This window comes from Erythranthe guttata, chromosome 7 (assembly GCF_056151865.1).
Source record: "Erythranthe guttata isolate IM_541 chromosome 7, IM_541, whole genome shotgun sequence".
NCBI lineage: Eukaryota > Viridiplantae > Streptophyta > Magnoliopsida > Lamiales > Phrymaceae > Erythranthe > Erythranthe guttata.
In genome coordinates, this window is record NC_142539.1 from 3,159,277 (window position 1) to 3,182,878 (window position 23,602).

A 23,602-nucleotide genomic window follows, 5' to 3' on the forward strand; every position below is an offset into this window, starting at 1 on the left:
CAACCCTTAGTCAACAACATATACATTTTTCCATGTTTTTGGCGCGAAGATACCGCAACTTGAAAATGATTTCCCTCCTCGTATCGAATATTGATAGTAGACAATCCGGTCAACCGAGAAGCCTCAACAAAAGCATTCTTTAAAGGCTACATATAAAATTGAATGAAGAAATCAGATACAAAATAAAACAATAACTCATTGTTACACTAAAAAAAAGACTATGATGAATATACCATTGCATGTAGGTGATACCAATGCAATTATTTTTCAAGAATTCTCTCCATATCTCCGAAACAGAAAAAAAAAAAAAAAAGTATGTGAAAAAGTTGAAGAATGTACATCATGTTGAATGTTAATTTATAGTAGAGTTAGGGAATATAAAAAAGGTAACAAAAAAAGTAATTAATATAAATTGATGTAATTACCTATTTTATCTATACTACTTTAAAAATAAACATGTAGGAGAAATAAAATTTAAAAATCATTATTGTGAAATTAATTCATTAATACTATGGGTGACTATGGTAAGTTGGGTTATTTTGAAATTTATAATAATATGTGATATATGTGGTGGAACATAATTGTATTTCAGTCCCACGATTTTTTTAATGAAAATATTATAATAAAAAAAAACTCATTAACCAATAAAAAGACACTATTTTGCCACGTAGGATAGATGAAATTTGAAAATTGGGTTTTTTTGGCAATTAATATAATATTGTGCATAAAATTTAATTAACCCAAATTAAGTGGAATGTCCATTTATATATTTACGTTTTTTAATATGAAGCAATGGATTAAAAAGGAAAATCAATAACCAATAAAAAGACACCATTTTGACATGTAGGAGAGATAAAATTTAAAAATCATTATTGTGAAATTAATTCATTAATACTATGGGTGACTATGGTAAGTTGGGTTATTTTGAAATTTATAATAATATGTGATATATGTGGTGGAACATAATTGCATTTCAGTCCCACGATTTTTTTAATGAAAATATTATAATAAAAAAAAACTCATTAACCAATAAAAAGACACTATTTTGCCATGTAGGATAGATGAAATTTGAAAATTGGGTTTTTTTTAGCAATTAATATAATATTGTGCATAAAATTTAATTAACCCAAATTAAGTGGAATGTCCATTTATATATTTACGTTTTTTATAATATGAAGCAATGGATTAAAAAGGAAAATCAATAACCAATAAAAAGACACCATTTTGACATGTAGGAGAGATAAAAAATTAAAAACTAATAATGTGAAATAAATTCATTAGTAATATACTAATATGGGTGAATATGGTAAGTGGGGTTATTTTGAAATTTATAAAATATTATGGACTCAATCTCCTCAATTAGAAAACTTTGATTGTGTATCTTAGTTTTATATAGAATATAGATTGTTGGAGGTGCCCTTATTAATTTGATGGGATAATTGTAATTTTAGAAATAAGATGGAAACTTTTGTAATTTAGGTATATTTGAGGGATATTTGAGAATTACACTGTATGTTAGTGAATTTACGGGGTACAGGTAGTAGTGGACTAGTGGTCACTGGTCAACGAGCAAAGGGTAAATAAGGGAAAGATGGGACTTTTGCTCTGGCGTTATGATAAGCGATCTGGCATTACCAATTTGCCCTAATCTTAGGGTCGGGTCTTACTTCTTTTACTATTTTTCAATTTTATATTTCATCCCTCCCTCCGTTTCTCACTCTTCTTTCTCTCTCTTCTCCCCAATCCTCACTCTCGAGCATAAACCCTAGCGCACACAGAACACACAGTGAGAGACCACCATGAATTGTTCAAGTAAGTCTCTCTCTCTCTCTCTCATTCATCTACTACCAGCATATTTAAATGTAATTAGTATTCTGTATATGTATGTTTGTGTGTGTGTGTGTGTGTTTTTTCGATTGGGCGTTTTGGCTTATCTGATCTGTTATGTTGAATCTTGACCGTACAGTTTCCGGCGAGGTCCCGGAGGAGCCCGTCGTCTCGAAAACTTCCGGTCTCCTATTCGAGAAGCGCTTAATTGAGCGCCACATTTTGGTTCGTCACTTTTTACTGCATAATAATACTGCTTCGTATAGTGTGTGGTTGAACTTGTAAATTTCATTATGTGGCTGAGTTATTTGTTTTTGAATTGTGGCCGATTTCTGAGGTAATGTATGAAGAGTAGGTGAAATTTTCTGAAGAGAGGTTGTTTGATTTCTTGAATATTTTCATTTTAAGTGGTAATGATTGATTGGTGAAAATAGCTTTCTGTAATGTGGTTTAAGGCAGCTATAGGAAAATTTTGCTGAAATTAGGTGTGATTCATAAATCTCTCATTGTAGTATTAAGTGTTAGTATTACTATTTGAGTTGGTGAAAGTATGTATAGGAAATTTTGCCCGTTAAAGAGTATGTGAATAATCCTTGAATTTAAAGAGAAAATAAAGTTTTCTCAAGCATGATGTTTGATTTTTCCATTTTTTATATGTTTCGAAATCTTGGTTGAAATATAAGAATTGTGAAAATGTTTAGTGGATTGTAGTCTACAAAGATAAAATTAGAATAATCTTCTAATTGAACTCAGAAGCAGCATAGTAGTTTGTATTTTTAGCTACACTGCTTAGATGACATGACGTGATTTCCTAGATCTATCATTGTGTTCCAAAGTAAACTAGGAGTATGTAATATGGTGAAAATATGTATCGGAATATAGCTTCTTTTGTTGATCTCGATGAATTTCTGTAAGTGGCGACACTTTGATCTCTTGTAATGATTGTTATCATAGTTTTAGTTTCTTTTTATTTGCTTCATGAGATGAAAAGACCCGTCCATGGTTTCAATAACTTGAAGCATCCATCTAATATTTAATGTTTTTGGATCTCTCCGTGATAAAAGATGAATTGTTATGTTTTTCTGATCTAATTAGGATTATGGAAAGTGTCCAATTACTGGAGAGCCTTTGACAGTGGATGATATTGTCCCAATCAAGACTGGAAAGGTATGTAATTTATTCTAATGTCTAATATTTTGGGATTTGATATTTGACCCCTTTGTAAATTTCTGGGATTACACATCCTTTTGGGTCACAAAAAAATTGCGAAGAAATTAAGAGCTTCATTATTTTTTGCAGATAGTGAAGCCCCGACCGGTGCAGGCTGCAAGTATTCCTGGGATGCTGGGAATGTTTCAGATTGTATGTCCTGTTCCCTTGCTTCTTTCCTATCAGTTACTTATACAAATTTAAACGGTGCCGATTTAACTGCATAGAAAAACTAGATTGTATACAATGCTCCAAATTCAACATGTCAAATATTTGTTTATATTTTGATCTTTAATCTTTACCTTTTGCATTCAGAGAATCTTTATGGTGTAACTTTTTTTTGACTTAGAATTTTCACTGCAAAGCTGTAAATCTGTAAATCATCAAAACTTTGAATTTGTTATTCTGGGAAGAGCCAATTCTCAATTAGCTGACTTCCTTCCGATTATCTTCTCCTTTTGTCTCTTTAGTTGATGTCCTTTGGTACTGTAGGAATATTTTGCTTGAACCAAAATTTGGTTCACTTTTCATTTTTTTTGCATTTTTCCTGTTTGCTCTAACTTATCCGTCTCATCAGCTTGGGAAAAGTAGAATAAGAACTTGTAGTTTAATTTTTTCTAACTTTTTTTCTCTAAACCAGGAATGGGATGGCTTAATGCTGTCAAATTTTGCATTGGAACAACAATTACATACTGCCAGGCAAGAGCTAAGCCATGCCCTATATCAGGTAGCTTCAAGTTACTTAGATGCTTAGTAAGTTAATCTTTTATTTTCTGGCATGATATTCTGTGATTGCTAATTTTCCTTCTCTTCCTTTCAGCATGATGCTGCTTGTCGTGTAATCGCGAGGTTGAAGAAGGAAAGGGATGAGGCATGGGCATTCTTAGCACAGGCTGAAAGACATGTACCCGCATCAGAAGCCATGCCTGATGCAGTCAATGCTGCTGCTCTGGCCAATGGGAAGAGAGGTTCTTGACTTCTGAACATTTAAGTTCATTCTATTTGAAGTTCTTAGTTCTTGTACAGGATGTCAATTCGTGTTTCCGTTGTCCTTGCAGCTATTGAGGATGGTGAAACGGGCCCAGATGGCAAAAGAAGTCGCCCAGGAATCTCAAGTAGTATCATTTCTGAACTTACAGATTGTAATGCTGTTCTTTCACAACAAAGGAAGCAGCGACAGGTAAAGTCAGTAACAACATAGCATCTCTAGATGAAATAGGAATCATAGGATTGGCCATGGATCCAATTTTTTCATCAGATTTTTCTTCTGCTTATCGTGTTTATGATATATAATAAACATATATATATATTTATAATACCAGATACCTTCAACATTGGCTCCAGTTGAGGATGTGGAGAGGTACACTCAGCTCACTGTAAATCCTCTTCATCGAACCAACAAACCTGGCATATTGGCTATGGACATCCTGTACTCCAAGGTATAGGAAGTTTCTCTGGTATTCTATCTATTATTCTTCCTTTATGGTTGTTTCATTGTCTCTTAGCACATCTCAATTTGAGAAGTTAAGTACTGATGGTGAACTGTGAGCACTGTTCCAATAATGCATAACTTATCATGTTGGCTTAGGATGTATGTTCAACCTGTAACATCAGGCATTATAACGTTAGTAACTGATTTTCATGCATAGATGTGTTTCTTCTTCTATTATTAGTGACGTGGGTTTCCTCGCGTTTTTGGGCTCTGTCCAAAAAAGCCAAAAAACAAAAGAGAGAAAAAAAAAAAAATGGAAGGCTCAATTTTCTGACATGCTTTATTGAACGAGGTCCTTTGTTTTATTAGTAGAAAAGCTTCAAGGGGAAATATCCTTCCATTTAGAACATAAACTACTGTTTTCAGATGTACCTAAATCTGGAATGAAGTACCACATGATATATTGACATTAATGAAATTTATTTCATCCTCAGCAACATAGGTTCAGCTGAAGATGAACACTAGTGTATCCCAAGGTTGTTTCATTCATTTACTGGGGAGTGGATTGTGATTTTTGCCTCTTTGTTGGTTCAATCAGATTCCTTCTTCCATTTTTCAGTCAGTTTAATAGAGTGGATGACTGCTATTCTTGAATTATGATGTCTCTGCTTCAGATAACTTAAGCATTCAGGAAACAATGTATGTGATTTGTTAGAATATTAAGAGCACAAATAATCTAAAATAATTTCTTGAAGAAAGGACTCATTGAGAATGAATGATATGATTAGATATTAGTTTAATATTTTCCTTTACTTCATAGCTGGTTTCTAACCTGTTTTCTTCTGTTGTGCTCGTCATTTGGCTCTAGAATAGGTCTATAATGGTCAATCAACTGTTAATCATTGATTTGATTCTAAACATAAATCATTCATTGGATTAAGTATGTTGCTCTTATATGTTTATTTCAGGATATAATTGCGACTGCTGGGGCTGATTCAAATGCTGTTGTGTTTGATAGACCTTCAGGCCAAGTAGTATCTACTCTTAGTGGCCATTCAAAGAAGGTAGACTGGTGCTACATAATTTACTTCCTGTCTCCTTCGGAGAAATTTATTGAACTCGATCCCTGTTAAGTTGGATCCCTTTTTCTTCCCCTGTGTAGGTTACGAGTATCAAATTTGCTGCTGAGGGTGAAGTTGTTGTTACTGGCTCTGCTGATAAGGTAAATGAATACTCCTAAAAGTTTCCCTCCCCTTTTGCTTATATAATCATAGATTGGCATAACTGCGGCGTGCTTTTGTATCTTTCTATGTTTCTTATTTAATTTAATTATAATCTTAAAGTCTGTCGATAGTGCTTCAGTACTTTTTGGAGACCACTCAGTTAAAAAAGATTTACCTTTCCTGAATGTTTTGTTTCATTCTTATGTACATCTCCTTACATGGAGATTTGGATTCATGAACCTTTGGTTCTCAACTGGAAATTTATGTAACAAGAGAGCTGGAAATTTTATTTGTTCTCAACTGAATCAGGGTTTATTTTAGCTTTGCTTCGAGAATAATACGTCTGTTTTGTTCAGAAATACTAAATAGTAATTGGAACCTTTTCATTCACAAGCCATATTGCAAATTCAACCCGTTCATAAATATTGTGTTTCCTTGGTTGGGGTGTCAAATGAACTTAATATTATTTTTTTTAAACTTGTACTAATTGGGGTCATCTTTGATTTGAAAAATTTAGTTGCTGCTGAAAGTTATTTTCGTTCCACTTTAACCAGTAATTTTTGTTTGCCTAATAGTTAACTTACTATTAATTGTTTGCTTCACATTATGTATATCATTCTGCTTTACTAATGTTTTCAATAGGTAGTTGAATTTGTGAAAGTATATTGTTCTGCTTTTTGCAGACAGTTCGTCTATGGCGAGGATCCGAAGATGGAGGTTTTGAGTGTAGCCACACTTTGAAGGATCATACTGCTGAGGTAATTAACTTGCTAGTCGTGGATTCTTATACTTTTCTATTAAGCACCTTCGTTAACTGTGTTATCGTGGCACTGTCAAGTGAACTTGTGATTCTGAAATTTTGCATTATACATCACTGGAGAATGTTGGTGATGTATTCTAGTTATTGATGAATATCTGTAATTGAAATAAGAGTTGAATAAAACTTTGGCACATCAAACTTAATTGGCATCATAATAAGTAATAACAAAGATACTTAGAGATTAAAGTTGAAGAATTAATTGGTGTAAATGCATCATAACATCAATTTTCAGTTAATCCAAGACATGTTTATCCTGTTCATGCATTTTGTGGAAACATTTCGAATTTTTTTTTCTTCTGATCTATTTTAACATTTTATTGAAATTTCTTATATGTATTAGTTAGAAGGCTTGGTTGTTCTTTTACCAAAAAATATTCCCTAAACTATCTCTTCCATTTTTTGTCTCTTCTTATCGAGATATTCTGAGTATATGCTGTGATGATAGTTCTTGGTGAATTTTGAAATGTCAAGTATATGGCCGCAAGTTGTTACATAATGATCTTTGAAATACAGCAACCAACTTCTTCAGTTCATATTTTCATTTCATCTCTCCACATGTGTTTTTTCATTTTGTATTCTTCTTTTTTCTTCATGCAGTAGTTGGTGCGTGATATATGTGAACTTTAGTTCTGCTGCTTCTAAGAATAAATGCAATATAACAATCTCAATTATTGAGTAGCAGGAAGCAGATACGGGCTATAAGAAAGACCTTGTACATATGTGGCTAATATTATTCTTGCCTTTTAAGTTTGTCAAACCATCTCCTTATGCATATTTGAGCTGAGTTACCAAGTAAAAATGATCTTCAAGATTTAAGTCATTCACTCAAATTCAGAAAATCTAGAGACTTGTTATGTTATTGTAGAAAATATGAAAACAGTTGCAAAAAGTCTACTCATTATACGAATTTCTTTCTCAGCTTGTTAATTGTTGTGGATCTTTCTAGTCTTGTATGCTTGGCATCTGATTCTCTTAGCATGCTTCTCTTTCATTATAGGTGCAAGCTGTTACGGTTCACGCGACCAATAAATACTTTGTCACTGCTTCACTCGACAACACATGGTGTTTTTACGATCTTGCTTCTGGTTTATGCCTCGCTCAGGTCACAACTCAGTTTTTATCTTACATGCAATGAATTTTTTTATTATTTTTTTTGAACTTGGTTTGAAAAAATTATAAGGGTTTTGCAGGTTGAAGAGGCTTCAGGATCTTCGGAGGGAGGATACACTTCTGCTGCTTTTCATCCCGATGGTCTCATCCTTGGAACTGGTACCGCTGGGTCTGTTGTTAAGATTTGGGATGTAAAAAGTCAGGTGCAGATCCTAAATTGTAATTTATGAATTAATTTATCCCTTTTTGTCACTTTTGATACATCAAGTAATCTTGAATTTCACTGACAATGTGCAGAACAATGTCGCGAGGTTTGATGGGCATCAAGGGGCAGTAACTGCCATCTCATTTTCGGAGAATGGTTACTTCCTGGCGGTACGTTTTCCTTCCTTAGCAAATGATCAATGTAACGCACATAAGTTCCCATGTTATAATCATCTTGTTTGAATTTTCAGACTGCAGCTCACGATGGTGTTAAGCTTTGGGATCTGCGCAGGTTGAGAAACTTCCGGACTTTGTCTCCTTATGATGAAAATACTGCTACGCAGTCGGGTAAATTTTTTCTATCATGACTGGTATTTTTTGTTCTTTGGGATTTTGAGATGCTTACTTTTTGAAGTACTTGGTTCTGTAAGCAGACTGATTTTATGCTAGTTTTGATACAAAAAAGAAAGACTACCAAAATATTTCATGTTTAAGGGGGTCGTTTTACAATTGTAAATTTCGCCGTACTGCACTTTAATTGGTTTAAGTAAATAAGTCGTTATGAGAAATAAATTCTATCATCCTTGATTTGTGGAGAACTGTCTAATATATTTCTGATATAATATTGACGTTGTTTTGCAGTGGAATTTGACCATAGTGGAAGTTACCTTGCGCTAGGTGGCTCAGATATAAGGTTAATTCTCTTGAAGTACCATTTACGACTTTGATTTGCGTCTCTGTGTGTGTGTGTGTGTGTGTGCGTGTGTGTGTGTGCATCTCATCTTCTTTTGTTATAGCGAGTGGGTGTCATTTAATTTATGGTATATTGCAGAGTTTACCAAGTTGCCAACGTCAAATCTGATTGGAATTGCATCAAAATATTACCCGACTTGTCTGGCACAGGTAAATTTTCTCTCTCTCATCCAACATGCACTTTGAGTATGTTCACAAGCCTGCACAGAGATGTTTCTCCCTGAACTTGGGACTTTTTTTTCCGGCGCCTCGCATTTTCACTAATTTCCACGACACTACTACAGCCTTTGCTTATATATTTTTTTTAAATACTTCTATAGTATTTTACTTGCTCAAACTTTAGGGTGAATAATGCCCACTCCCACGAAATGCAGGTAAAGTAAACTGTGTCAAATTTGGTGCCGACGCAAAATACGTTGCTGCTGGATCAATGGATAGAAATCTCAGAATATTCGGGCTGCCAGAGGAGGATGCTGGTCCATCAGCAGAGTCTTGAAAGCAAAAACACTCGAATCTGTATTTTGCGGTTTATTTAATGTCTATTCTTTCTGCTGCAATTTGCCGTTTCTGGGTTGTGTTTTCAAAAGGAGTTGGCCATAGTTGGAATCCTACGAAGTTTCGTTCAATCGACAAAATCCTGGTTTATTTAGTGAGCTAAAAATAACACCAACTCGATGCGGCATTTTATTTTCTTGGTTTTGCAATAGAAAACGTGGTTCTTGTGTAGGAAAATTCCATCCTGAAGTATTTACTGATGTAGGATCTCTGCTTTTAGTTGCTAATATCAAATTCTTCTATATGTTCAGACCAGTTTATGTGTACCACTTTGTTTGACTAGTTTCATAGCGTGATATGCAGTTATATATCTATATCTATACGCGTTATACTGTTTACACAGTTACGTAAAAGATTTAATCGTCCAACCAAAATTTGCGAAAAATAAATAGTTAGTCGAATTCGACTAAAACTATTTAAAGTGTGTGTGCCAGTACTTCAAGAAATAATGATAGTTATTATTTTAGAAGTTGGGAGTATTTTGAACATTATACATAATTTCATTTCAAATTATTTTTGGAAACGCATGTTGGTAAATATTCTGTTGTCGGGGTGGAAACTGGAATGAAATTTTGCGACTTCTGTTAGAAAATTTCTGATTTTGGAACTTTTTATCTTAATCCGAATTTGGAAGTCCCAATTTTTGATCTTTCTACAACAGTATTGAAATACACATTAGATTTCAATTTACGATACGATTTTATTTGTGGAAAATATTCGTTTATTTCTCGAAAATTACACTCATCAAAATTATCGGAAATTTATATTATATGTGACTTAAAAGATGGAATTTTCAAATTCCGACTCCGCCTATTCGGCTTATAAGATCCTACACCCATTGAAATACATAATGTGATTTAAAACCGTAGATCTGCATAAATAACTATCCACTGAGCACAAATACACATATGTGTGTGTTCTTATGTATAGATCAATTGTGTAAAACTGCTGCATAGTGTATTTCACTATGTGTAGGTTCTACAAAATCCCCGCTTATTCCTATTCCTATCAAATTTTTTTTTTTCAATTTTGGAATAAAATTTTTCATTTTAATTTTTGAAAGTTTAATTTCCGATGTAATCCGTCCGATTTCGACCATAGTGTTGTGTCTCTACTTTGGCGCCAGGTACCCACTACCCACCAACACTCAGCAGCATAAAAAGTGTGCTCCTCACTTCGGAAGTATAGAAAACTTGCCTATAAATACTGATTAATTTCTTCTTAATTTATTTGTTTTGGGAAACTATTTATCGATTAAATTTGCCCAAATTGCATTTATTGCAGACGATTTTCTTCCAATTAGGGAAACAAATTTATTCGATGAATTTCATATAACAAGGTCATTCAACGAATTGCGTTCTCCTGAATTCCTCAAAAAAAAAAAAAAAAAAAAATCAGGAAACCCTCTCCAATGGCGGCCGCCGCTTCATCGCCGAACTCTGCCACCAACTCCCAGTGCTCCACCAGTCTCCCTGATGCAGTCAAACAAGAACAACCACAGGTTCCCTCTTTTATTTATTTATTTAGAGTTGGTAATTGTGATTTGTGTGATCACTGAAAATTATGAGGGTTTTGATTAAATTTGCTTTTTCACCCCCTTTTGTTTGGGGTTTTTCTTAGGATGTTTCAAGTGAAATCATGGAGCCGCCGCCGAATGAGGTTAAAACAGAACCAATGGATGATTCTAAGGAGGTGAAAACAGAACCCAAGGAAGAACCAATTGAGTGAGTTATTTCCATACCATTTATTTTCATGATCTCGCATCAATTTTTTATCTTTCAATTAGATGCATGCTAGGGCTTTCACGCGACTTGAATTTGTTTTCGTGCAAGATTAGCATGCTTTTCGTAAATGGATGGATAGATTGTTTTTCTTGTATGTTTTTCCAAAAAATAAAATAAATAAATCAATAAAAACCTTGATTTAGGAAATTGAATAGCATTTTAATTGGAAGTTTTTTTGATGCCCGAGGGCATTTTTTTAAAGTTGAATGTAATGATGACTCATTTGTTTAAGTGTTTCTATAAGGTTAAAGTTGTAGTTAGTAGCTAAGGAACGTAATGAGTTGAACATACGTAAATAGTTTTATGCATTGAGCAATGATTTTGCATATGATTTTCGGAGAAAAAACGGTTGAAAATCTATGCAAAATCTAGTGTTCATGTGTAGCTGCGTTAGATTATGTTTTCACTACTGGATACTAGCTTACGTAAATAGTTGTTTAGTTTATGATTACTCGTGATGCATTTAGTGTGTATGCAGTAAGTGAATAACTGAACTGTTTGTTATAAACAAAAGAAAGAGAAACGAAATAAATTCTGGCTGTGTCTTTTAATACGATTGTGGCATTTGCTTCGGTAGTATTTTATTGAATGCGATTTAAATAATTTCAATATGACTTCGGATTTTGCGTGGGGCACACATCATTATTGCTTAAATACGTGCATGTGGCAATTGTCTCGGTGATTGGCTTGTAAATAAATTGACCTATATCGGAAGTGATATTAAATAAAAGTAAATTATGTTTGTTTCATTTTTTTTTCTTTCTAGAAGATCTCGAAAGATTTTACGGCTTGTTGCTTAACTTCTTTGTGATTATAAAATGAAGCTTAATGTTGGTAACAAATTTCAGGCTCTCGTGATCACGATGAATAGTATTTTTATTTTTTCTTTTGATTGTTTTTAAATACGTTTTCTTTCCTCCTTCGTAAACAAAAGTTTTCAAGATTTGTGTTGAAGGATAAAAAGTGGAAATACTTCATGGGAAAGATACACTAGAAATTTCTTTGAAATCGAAGGAAGCAGCTGGGTTCACAAACTATACTCAGTCGTTATAATATGCAGTTGTTTCTAGGAATTGAGGACAATGTAAGATATTTATTCTCGAGGGTAAAAGGATATCGGCATAGTAGCAATAGTTGTTGTATATCAATTTCGGTAGAAAATCGGTATGGCTCAGTAGGGTATTTTGGTAATAAAAAAAGAAAAAGAAAAAGAAAATCCACCCCTATTAAAATCCCCGAAAAGTTAAAATTGGAAAATTCCGGACTTTACGGAGAGTCGTCGATATATGACGGATATGCCATCACTGAACGTCTATGACTTGACACAAAACGAGGGTCATTTTTGTACTTTCTGCAAGAAATGTGCAGTGACACGTTTCTTACTATTTGAAGTACAAGTGTATTTTGGTGGAGTCATAAAATTTATTTTTCGCCACCTTTCTTCTTCATTTCTAGGCAATTCTAGTGTTCTTTAGGGTTTTCTCGTTTGCCTATCCGCCGCAGGTAAAATAACTCATCAACTTCTCTATGCAACGTTACGAATATTTGCTTTTAATTTGATGTACCGAATCGGGTATTGATCTAATTTTCTATGTCTATTCTCTGTTCCATTTTTCCAAGAAGAATTTTTATCGCCACTCGTTAGGGATTAATTATTTTCCTCCTCGATCTTCTGCCGCATTTCTTCCTCTTTTTTAATTTTATTTTAAAGGTGGTTTCTTAAAAGGAATCATTATTGAAGATGATTTTGAATCTTGGCTCTTGTTTGTCTTGGATTTGACTGCTTTTATTAGTTTTCTCCTTTTCTGCTTGAAATCAGAAATGGCGATTTATCAACTCAAATCTTAAATATTGATTGGTGTTGTAGATGTTTTTGTAGAAAAAAAAAACGCATTAGAAACATTCTATTCTAAATTCTCCGATCAAAGAAGCTGTCTGAAAAACCGAAGTTTGTAATGAGTTTTTATAAAATAATATTTATCGGTATAATGTTTGATTATAGAAGTCCTCTGTGCCTTCTATATCAGTTTTTTTACTAATTCGATTGTCGTGCTAATTTACCCTTTTATGTTTCTTATTGTTTCGATTTTTTTTTTTGTGGAGCATGTTTTTTAACAGTCTTCTTGGTTTTTCTGCAGCATTATGGACAGTGAAGAACATATCGAGAAATTCAAGAGATACGAGGCTGAATTCAGACAATATCTGATGTCAAAGTATTTCTCAGACAAGAATATTTTTGGAGGTAAAAAGTCTTTATAATTGATTTTAGATCAGGTTCTTGACTTTTCTTTCCTTGTTTTCTTCTTCTGCGTTTGCTATTTGTACCTCTGTTAGAACTAGGGGGTGGAAATCGGAACTAAATTTTTTAATTCCGCCGATTTTGATCCGAATATTCCCGATTTTGGAACAACATTTTTTCATTCCAAATTCCAAAAGTCCCGATTCTGATTCTTTCGATTTTATTTGGAACGGAATTGGAATACATACATACTAGATTCTGATTTCCGATCCGATTTTAAATTAAAAATACTACCGAAAATTCAATTTTGTTATGTATTTTATATTATAGATGTCTGAAAATTTTTGGAAATTCCGAATTCCACCGAATCCGATCCGAAAATTTACGATTTTTGAACAAGTTTAATTCCAATTTCCGAAATTCCGATCTCCGATTTTTCTGATTTTTTTAGAACATAATTTGTATTAGTTTTTCACTTCCAATAAAAGTGGAATTTTTCTGCAAGTGCCAAGTCCGATCTGATCGGTCCGATTTTCACCCCTAGCTAGTTAATTAGCACCATAAAAAAGCTAGACAAAAACTGATATATCGGAAATATTATCCTATAACTTTTACATCATATAATTAATTATATTTTCCACTCTTGCAGGCAATATATTCGATGTGAAAATGAACATAGACGGACAAACTATCACAGCTAGCAGGTACACAATATAAGTCTCTTTACACATTACAAAACCCTCTTCTTTATTTTTCGATACATAATCGTTATTCGATTAGTGCAATAATTGTTTTTCTGGCTGACTTGCAATTATTGAAAAACGAGCTCTTATCTTATTAACTATTGGACCTCTCCCAAGTCTAATTATATTTATAGGATTACATAATTTGATCTCGTCTGTTATTACTATCTTGAAAATCGAACAAGGCCTAATTTTACAAATTGTTTGTATAGGTTGCCTCCGTACCAGTCTTATTTAGATCCAGCGACTTTCGACGCGTTGATTAGCAAAGAGTCGGGTCCTTCAGCAGAAACCCCAACAACAAGTACTTCAAACGGGAAGTCTCCGACCCAAGGCAATTAATTAGTAATGTGCTCGATTTAAATCTGGATCTTGTTGTTTAATTGATTGGATTATGAATTTTAAATCTTTGTTTTGAATTATGAACTTTTTTAAGCTAGTTATTTAACGAGCTCTTACTTAAGGAACTAACTAATGCTCTACCGTGGCGAATCGGAGTGTTTTTCCGGTTATTTATCTGAATTTTAGTTGTTTTCGTCATATATATATATATATATATATATAATTTGCTGGTGTTACTAATTATTTCTGCATTATATGAAAAATGCTAGGCCTTTTTTTTATTTTTTATTATTATTTGTTTTTAGTGTCTAATGTCATTTACTTAATAACAAGAATATACAAGAAAATTTGTGAACTCCATATTTCCAACTATTTCCTTTTTGTTTTGGTCCCTTGGACATTTGATCTTTTCCTCTAGACGTAATGCATTCAATTGATTAATAAATATATATACTTTCTTCAAAAATATCCGTATTTTATTTATCTTGAAAGTAAACGCCTATTAAGATGTAAAATATAAATAAAGTTAAACAAAGAATAAGCAGAAATATAAATAGGAGATACGGGTCGAATTGTCCAAAGGTCTACATAAAGTGTAAGGGCGGCCCAGACTCGTAGTCGTCTCATCCATTACAACTTTTAAAACCTACTAAATAGTTCCACATATGGAGTATGTGTAAGTTGTGAGTGTGACTACATTCAACTTAAAGTTTGAAACACGGGCAAAAAGTCTGCATTTGGACGTGGACTGAAAAAAGGCTTTAACCAACAACGAGCACGTTTATGGCATTTAAAGAGCAATCTCGGAGCGACCCAGGTCTCAGTAGGTAAAATGAACTCGCAACGGAGTCAACACACCCTGCACGTGCATCGTATCTTGATAAGATAGGGGTCCCATCAGACTCATCCACATGACATGTATAAATACAACCGTGAAACACAGTGAAACATATGTTCTTTTTCTTCATATATTGCATTCAATACACCATTATTTACTTCTCTAAGAGATATATCATTTCCCAATTTACCCGACTGAATTGGACCGTTTGAGTGCTAACACCGAAAAAACCTTCATCGACACTCTTTTTTGACAGGTCTTTTAGGTCAGCTGAACTTTTTCTCGATCGAGCTTTCCTTCGTTTCGGACTCCTCTTTATCCCCAAAGCCCATTTCAATTCATTATTATTGTTAGGACCATTCAGGCTTCATCAACCTGATTGATAGGTAATTGAAGATTTAATTGGTGACGTGTCCAATGAGGTGTACTACAGTACATTATAATGTTGAATAAATTTAAAATTCCCGCTCTTAATTTAAAATAGCCTCATTGGATGAAGCAATCTTGCCATGGCATCTAATACTATTTAATGTGTAATAATATTAAATTCCAATTTCCTATTTCCTAGTCTTAATTAAATAATAAATACTATCACCTTTCTCTTGTTTGTGTCAGTCAAGATTTTTTGTACAGTTTTATTTAACTGTGGCTTCTAAAATATAATAAATTAATTAATTAATTAATTGTCACAGTGCCAGTTATTCAAATTAAATACAACTCCCCTCACTGTCAAATTAATTATTTCTAGCTTTAATTGAGAAATTATTTTGTTCTAAATTATTAATCAATCTACAACTCTAATATGATCTATAAAATTATTTTGGCCACTTCCTATTTTTTATTCATTATAATTAATGTATTATTGATTTTTTTAATACAACACAACAATCAATAAGACAAATATTCTGAGTACCAATTATAAATAGTAATAATCTAAGTACTTTGGTCAAACCACTTAGGAACTCCCCATTTTTTTTTTAATTTTATATTTAGTTTCTTCCCCACAAGCTACAGCCAGTGAAGAATGTTTTCCTCCACTTTTGAATATTTTTATTTAAAAAAAATCCCATTCTCCTCAAATATTAAATTTTACGGTAAATTATGGCCACTCATTAGATAAGATTAAATTATGAAACAATCTTTGATATTTGGATAATTAAGACCATATCCCTCAACTATGGATCTTCTTACACATCCACCCTTATGGTGTTAAATTCAATATAATCTTCTAAATTCCGTGGAATGCTCTGTAGTTTGTACTCATTTTGTGCAAAAATGCAGTTTCTGATATAGCACAATCTGATAATTACAAGCAATGAGATACAACTTTTGATCATGTTTCAAAATGCGTACCTCGAATGAGGTAAAACGGGTACAAACTAGAGAATATTCCACATAATCTAGAAGATTCCACTAAAATTGACACCGTAAGGGTGAACGTGTAAGAAGATGCATAGTTGAGAGCAAACATGAGTTTTTTTTTTTTTTTTTTCTTCGTAATTTGACACTACCTTAAGGTGATCGTAATTTACCTTCAATATAAATATATTATAAAATATACGGTAAATTACAAAAATTCCCTGAACTTAGGCTAAATAACGAAAAATACCCCCACATATTTGTAGTTACTAAGTACCAAAAATCCCCTGAGGTTTGTTTCCGTCATACGCCAATCCCTTGCATTGTGACTTTTTACGGATTCTTTTTGATTCTAGGGAATAGACTTTACACAATTTCAGATATTTTCATTTATCCCTCACCTATTTAACGGAAGGTATAATAGATAGACTGTACACATTCTCTGTTAAAAAACTCGACCAACTGTTAACCAGAGGGGGATTTTGGTTATTATGGATAGGTGGGGGTGTTTTTTTTCTCGTTATTTAACCTAACTTCAGTTTTTTACATAATTTAACCTAAAATTTATAGAGAAAAATGAAAAATAGTAAAATATATATATATTTTAAAAGTAATTCGTACAGCTCTATTTATACAGAGGAAGAAAAGATGCCCTCTTCTTCACCTGAGCAAAAACCCATAGATAGACAAACATCACTCATCTTTCTCAACATAATAAAGTGAACTCCCCCAAATGGAGTACCACACCAAAACCTAAAATCGAGGCCCCCCTCCCCACCCCCCTTTTTATTTTTTATTTTTTATTTTTTATTTTTTATTTTCCTCGAGTGAAAAAAAAATAAAAATAAAGTGGTGGAAACCAAGAAATTAAATCTCAACACCAATAAAAACCATCTCCCAAGAAAAAAAAAAAAAAAAAACCATCAAGAAAATCTTATCAAGAATCAAGAATCAAGAATCCTTAAAAAAAAAAAAAAAAAAAAATGCTTTGATTCATCAAGAATTCCGACCAATGGGTTTGCCCAGAAGAAACCCCATTTGGTTCTTGTCTGTTTTCCTGCTGGTTTCCGCCATTTTCGAACTTCCCAAGAAATCCACATCTGCAGCAGACTACACTACATTAGTGTACAAGGGTTGTTCGAAGCAGTCCTTATCAGATCCGACAGGGGTTTACTCGCAGGCGCTGTCTTCCCTCTTCGGCACGCTCGTCGCCCAGTCGTCGAAGGCGAAGTTCTTCAAGACCACCGCCGGCGGCGGCCAGACCACAATCACCGGCCTCTTCCAATGCCGCGGCGACCTAACTAACGTCGACTGCTACACCTGCGTCAGCCGGTTGCCGGTTCTCACCGACAAGCTCTGCGGCAAGCAAATCGCCGCGAGAATCCAGCTCCTCGGCTGCTACATGATGTACGAGGTTTCCGGGTTCGCCCAGATATCTGGGATGGAAATGCTGTACAAGAGCTGCGGCGGGGCGAACGCCGCCGCCGGAGCCGGGTTCGAGGAGCGGAGGGACACCGCCCTGTCCACCCTCGAGAACGGGATCGGCGGCGCCGCCGGCGGGTTCTTCGCGACGAGCTACGAGGCGGTTTACGCGCTGGGGCAGTGCGAGGGGGATGTGGGAGCCGCCGACTGCGTGGAGTGTGTGAAGAGTGCGGTGCAGAGAGCGCAGGTTGAGTGCGGGAACTCCGTCGCCGGACAAATTTATCTCCACAAGTGCTACATTGGTTACACTTATTATCCGAATGGGGTTCCGAAAAGATCGTCTTCTCCCTCGTTTTCGGCTCCTTCTTCTTCTTCAGGTATTAGTACTTCTTTTGCTTTGCTTTATGATGCATTTTTTTTTTCGTTCTTGAAATTTTGTAACACTAATACTACTGATACTGATACAAATTGAGTGTTTTGTCCAACTTTGATTTTACAATTTCAATGAAGATAACAAGAATGACGGGTAATTTTGTCAAATAAGAACGGTTTTTCCCGTTTAAAATCAAGATTGTTTAAATTAGCTTTCTTGATTGGTTCACATCTAACCTAAACGACACTTACAAGAAACGGGAGCGAGTAAGTATTATTTCTTGGTTAGCTTTAGACGAATGCATATTCGATAAGGGAGATGTTTTTATACGTCGATTTTTAAGATTCGACATTTTAAACAAGATAATTGTCTGGGGTGGATCGATTTGCTTGGCCTTCTCTCCCGATTTATTTGTATTAATAATCTTGAATTTATTAAAAATCGTAACTTGTGCTTTGATTAAACGATAGGGTCGGGACCGAACACGGGGAAAACAGTGGCGATAATATTAGGAGGGGCAGCCGGAGTTGGGTTTTTGGTCATTTGCCTTCTCTTTGCAAGAGGTTTATTGAAGAAGAAAGACGGTAATTAATATTCCCTCCGCTTCAACGTGCGTTTTCCTACATATTGTAACGATGTGTTTCGATTTTTTGCAGATTATTGAACGAGAGCAACTGAACTCCACATCGAGCATTGTCCGATTCCGAATTCAACCACAACAATGTATTTATCGTGTTATTACTGGTCGGAAATTCAAGAACAATTTCTTCTTTCTTTTTTTATTTTTAATTTTTTTTCGGGTAGTAGAGATAAGTTAGAGAAGAGAAAGAAGTTATGACCACTAGTTTTGAGTAGAGAATACAACCCTAATTATTTTTTAGCCTTTCTTTTTTTTTTGTTTGTCCTATTTGGCATGTGAACTCTGTTTTTAGTTTTGTCTTGGAATATTTCTTTCATCTTCTTCAAAGTTTTTTATGCTTTTGAGGGTAGAAAAGCACACTCCTCTGCGTGTGTGTGTTTTGTATGTATAGTGTATGTATTTTTTGGGCTTTGGTTAAGTCAAACATTTGACTTAAATGCAATTAACAAAATGGTCAACAAAAGGGGTGTCAGTGTATTTCAAGATTCATCGGCTCTTTTCTCTATTCCCACAAATGCAGGTTTTGGAGGAACTAATGAAGTAATGATAGAAGAAATGAATTTCTCTGTATTTGAGTATCTTTTAAAATTTTAAAGGACAAAGTTTATTTTGCACCACTGAATTATGGGGTGTGTCGCAAAAACACCCTTTAATTGGTATGTTTCGTGATTGAGAGGTGTGTTTGCAACACACCTCATAATTCCGTTATGTGGGCCCGTGGCAAACGCCGTTATCTTTACTCAAAAGTCAAAACCTATAAAATTAAAAAGGGTAAATTACACCTACACCATGAGGTATGCTAAAATAATGTTAAGGTCCATGTGGTATTGGTAACTATATCGTCATCCCTGAAACAATTACCGGAGCAAAGAGTTCATGTCCTGGGGACTGATATGCATTATATTTGTTTCCCTCCGTTAATGCTACGATAAACGAAAATTTATAAATCTTATATAAAAGGGTAAATTACAACCACCCATGATGTATGGTCAAATTACGAAAACCCCCCTCTTGTTTGGGTAATTACAACCACCCCTCAACTACAAATCTTCTTACACGTCCACCCTTGCGGTTTTAAATTTAGTGGAATCTTTGAGATTATATGGAATATTATCACTTTTGTACCCGTTTTATCTCATTCGAACTCCACATTTTGAAGCAGGATGATCATAATATGTGTTTTTTGGCTTGTATATATCAGATTGTGGTGTATCAGAAACTGTATTTTTACACAAAACGAGTACAAACTAGAGTACATTTCACGAAATCTAGATGATTATGTTGAATTTGACACTATAAGGGTGGAGATGTAAGAAAAAATCATAGTTGAGGGGTAGATGTAACTATCCAAACAAGAGAGGTTTTTTCGTAAATTGACCATACCTTAGTGGGTGGTTGTAATTTACCCAATATAAAATAATAAATATTTAAAAAATGTTAGGAGAACCATATCACCTCCACCACTGTATAAAACTAATAGTCCGTTACAACCATAACGAAATAACTTATTCAATGCATTATTATGTTAGGGATTCTAACAATATTTCAAGGGTAATTGTAATTACCGACAGTACAGAGACCTTAAAATTATTTTATTATACCTTAGAAGTGTAGGTGTAATTTACCCAAAATAAAATTTATGATTTATTCGAAGGGTTGAATTGAGAAGAGTAAAAATAGGTACAACAAATGTCATTAACTACTAAAATGTGAATGCAACTACACAAACTTAATGGATAACCATAATTCTTGACTCAATTACATCTTCCACAACATCACATCAAATCCTTTCCAATATCCAAAACGAGGAACCCACCGGACCAATAGCCGCCACCGCCGGCGACGACATCGACAGCTTCCTCGAGAGAAACGGTACTGTAACGCTTCAAGAGAATGTGTTTCGATGAGGAGGTTCCTGATGGCCTCGCCCATAGTGAAGGAGCCAGCATAGGACTGGGGGCCATACCCCCACAACAGTTCTCAAATCTTTATTAATATATATATAAATATAATTTCTTTTTGTGTATAATAACATTAACGATCCCCTCAAAACTTTTGTTAATGCATTCGCCCCCGGACTTCAAACCCTGGCTCCGCTAATGCTCGAATAACTAGCCGTTTTTATTTATTTGTAATCATTAATTGTTAATTTAATTAACAACAACAAAATTAAGGTCGAACCAAAAAAAAAAAATCAAAAAATTTGTTAATAACCCTACATGGACGTACAGATTAATCAATGATGATCGGTACTGTTTTTGTGATAATGTTCGTAAGCAGCGTAGAAAGTTTGTAGGGAAGTGAGCCCGAACATGAGCGCGAAGCTGACGAAGAAGCTGATAACGATGCCGAGAAAGTTCTTGAGATTCTGATGCGATCTCTTGTGTATCATAAATATTTCCTACGAAACGTAAGATCTATTATTTAATATTTCTCTCTGCATTCTAAAACCCTAGCACAGTACGACTATTTAAAGAGAATAAAACCCTAGAATCCTAATCTAACTAGGAAAGATAATTACCTAAACTAATAAAATACTTAATATCTATCCTATAATCATTAAACCTACGGCTCTAACTAAATTAATACTTAAATAATATATATTAAATAATTAAATAATAACTAATGAATAAATATACGATATATTAAATATATATCGTATCAAACCACCCCTCTTGAAATGAACCTTGTCCTCAAGGTTCGAGTCAATTTGATCCCTCTCCTTTGCGTTTCCACCTATGTTTGACTTCATTGACTTGCTTCACGATTTACTCCGAAAAACACGATGAACGACCGAGCTTTTTAATACATTGTTCATGCTGATCCATCGAAATTCCAAAGGCTACTTTAGCGAAAATATCCAATCTTTTTCCCGATAAATAAACTTTTTCAATCGTCTTTGTAGATTTTGTCTCCTCCAAACTGACCATCGGTTCTTCTTCTCCTTTCTTTTGAACACCATGGAAATCTCCCAATATCCATAGTAACTCTTCGCTCTCCTCTCTGGTTAATTTCTCGTCTTCGTCCCACTTTATCTCGGTTGACTCCGATTCTTCTTCTTTCGGCTCTTCGTCCCACTTCATCTCAGTTGAATCTGATTCCTCTTCTTCTGGCGAACTCACAAAAAATTGGAGTTCTTCGAAAAAGTCATCGTCGTCCTCTTCCTCTTCTTCCGGCGATAGGCTCGGCAGCGGCGGCGGCGGTGGCTCTTTGAAAAATTCATCGTCGTCCTCTTCCTCTTCCTCCGGCGATAGGCTCGGCAGCGGCAGCGGCGGTGGCGTTGGCGGTAATGGGCGGCGGTCCCTTCGACTTTTGTGTTGGTGTTGACGTCGTCTGTGACTTTGTTCGAGCAATTTCTGAAAATCAATCCGTAATCTCTCTACGGATTTCTCCAATCGCTCTAACCGTCTTGTTTCGGACATCATGATTTTCACAAAGTTTTGATGTGATCTCAACTTTGCTCCAGCTTAGCTTTGATATAATCTCTGATACCAATTGATGCGATCTCTTGTGTATCATAAATATTTCCTACGAAACGTAAGATCTATTATTTAATATTTCTCTCTGCATTCTAAAACCCTAGCACAGTACGACTATTTAAAGAGAATAAAACCCTAGAATCCTAATCTAACTAGGAAAGATAATTACCTAAACTAATAAAATACTTAATATCTATCCTATAATCATTAAACCTACGGCTCTAACTAAATTAATACTTAAATAATATATATTAAATAATTAAATAATAACTAATGAATAAATATACGATATATTAAATATATATCGTATCAGATTCCCCCACACCGCGGGGCTGGAGTAATGCCTCGTAAGCAGCCTGACGGTGTCGAGTTCCGGTGTGATGCAGTTACCGTGGAGCTTCCACCCCAGTATTCTCAGCAGCTTCTCCTTATGCCTGAGATCGCACGTTGTAACGATCCCTCGTTTCTCGAGCAGCCGTATGTCCTCCGGGGATCGAACCAGGTCTTTCATCAGCCGCAGGTAAGACATCACCTCAAGCGGCCTGTTCGATGACGACACGTGTCGTTTCTCGTAGTCTATCAGGCTCCGGAACACCAGGTCCGTGTCGTCGTCCACCACGAAACCGGGTAGGTAAAGCGTTGCCCCGAAAATGTTTGTGGTGAATTTGATGCCTTTGGTTCCCCCGCGTGTTTGTTTCTTCAGCCGGATGCCAACACGTTCCATATGGGTGGCGCTCAGAAACCCTTGCCCCCCGTCGTCGTCGATATTCACCACCACAGTTGTAATAGTATCGGATTCCAGGTCGATATCTTCGTCGTCGTCTGTTAGGTCGGGCCCGAGAACCAGGCCCTGGAGGCTATGGAGTAAGTCAATTGTTATTCGTCGTCCTGATTTGGGCGACGGCGCCTGGAAAATGAGAAAATCGTACAAGGCCCGTCGGAATATTCCGTTCGGCTCGTCCCATTTGCGTTGGCTTGTAACTACTTGCTGGAAGAATGTCTGCTTCATGAGTTCCTTGAGTACTACAATTGGGATTTGATTACCGACGAATGTCATCGCCTTGATCCAGTGCTTGACGTCGCCTTTGCTTCGGCCTCTGCCGAAGACGCCGTGGCCGACGGGGTAGCCCAAACGGTCGGCGGCTCCTAGGAGCAGCAGCGCCAGGTGGAGGAAGAAGCATCCGTCGACGATCATCATCTTCCGGAACCGGGATCCAGTCATTAGGTCGACCGAGGGGTCGTCGTAACTG

The 23,602-nt window shown here is 35.2% G+C and overlaps 3 protein-coding genes across 4 annotated transcripts; all 3 read left to right on the forward strand.

Annotated features, from left to right (window-relative positions):
* The first annotated feature begins 1,618 nt into the window (after positions 1–1,618).
* On the forward strand, positions 1,619–9,388 carry LOC105950039 (pre-mRNA-processing factor 19 homolog 1). The gene is made up of 18 exons (XM_012973364.2): positions 1,619–1,812; positions 1,967–2,052; positions 2,923–2,994; positions 3,127–3,189; positions 3,677–3,763; positions 3,857–4,004; positions 4,095–4,216; positions 4,359–4,475; positions 5,437–5,532; positions 5,631–5,690; positions 6,375–6,449; positions 7,509–7,613; positions 7,702–7,824; positions 7,919–7,996; positions 8,077–8,173; positions 8,468–8,519; positions 8,658–8,728; positions 8,953–9,388. Exons 1-18 carry the CDS (start codon positions 1,800–1,802, stop codon positions 9,072–9,074), a joined length of 1,587 nt encoding a protein of 528 aa, XP_012828818.1. The 5' UTR covers positions 1,619–1,799; the 3' UTR covers positions 9,075–9,388.
* A 705-nt stretch (positions 9,389–10,093) lies between these two features.
* Positions 10,094–14,391, forward strand: LOC105950056 (uncharacterized). The gene is made up of 5 exons (XM_012973380.2): positions 10,094–10,634; positions 10,754–10,857; positions 13,056–13,159; positions 13,806–13,860; positions 14,112–14,391. The coding sequence occupies exons 1-5, from the start codon at positions 10,545–10,547 to the stop codon at positions 14,239–14,241; spliced, it is 483 nt and encodes a 160-aa protein (XP_012828834.1). The 5' UTR covers positions 10,094–10,544; the 3' UTR covers positions 14,242–14,391.
* Positions 14,392–17,100: 2,709 nt separating this feature from the next.
* Positions 17,101–19,193, forward strand: PDLP2 (plasmodesmata-located protein 2). Of its 2 annotated transcripts, XM_012973372.2 has the most exons (3): positions 17,101–18,237; positions 18,704–18,817; positions 18,890–19,193. In XM_012973372.2, exons 1-3 carry the CDS (start codon positions 17,451–17,453, stop codon positions 18,895–18,897), a joined length of 909 nt encoding a protein of 302 aa, XP_012828826.2. In that variant the 5' UTR covers positions 17,101–17,450; the 3' UTR covers positions 18,898–19,193. The 2 variants fall into 2 exon arrangements, with proteins under 2 accessions (XP_012828826.2, XP_088676858.1); XM_088820732.1 differs by lacking the exon at positions 18,890–19,193 and having other exon boundaries at positions 17,314–18,237; positions 18,704–18,825.
* The last annotated feature ends 4,409 nt before the right edge of the window (positions 19,194–23,602 follow it).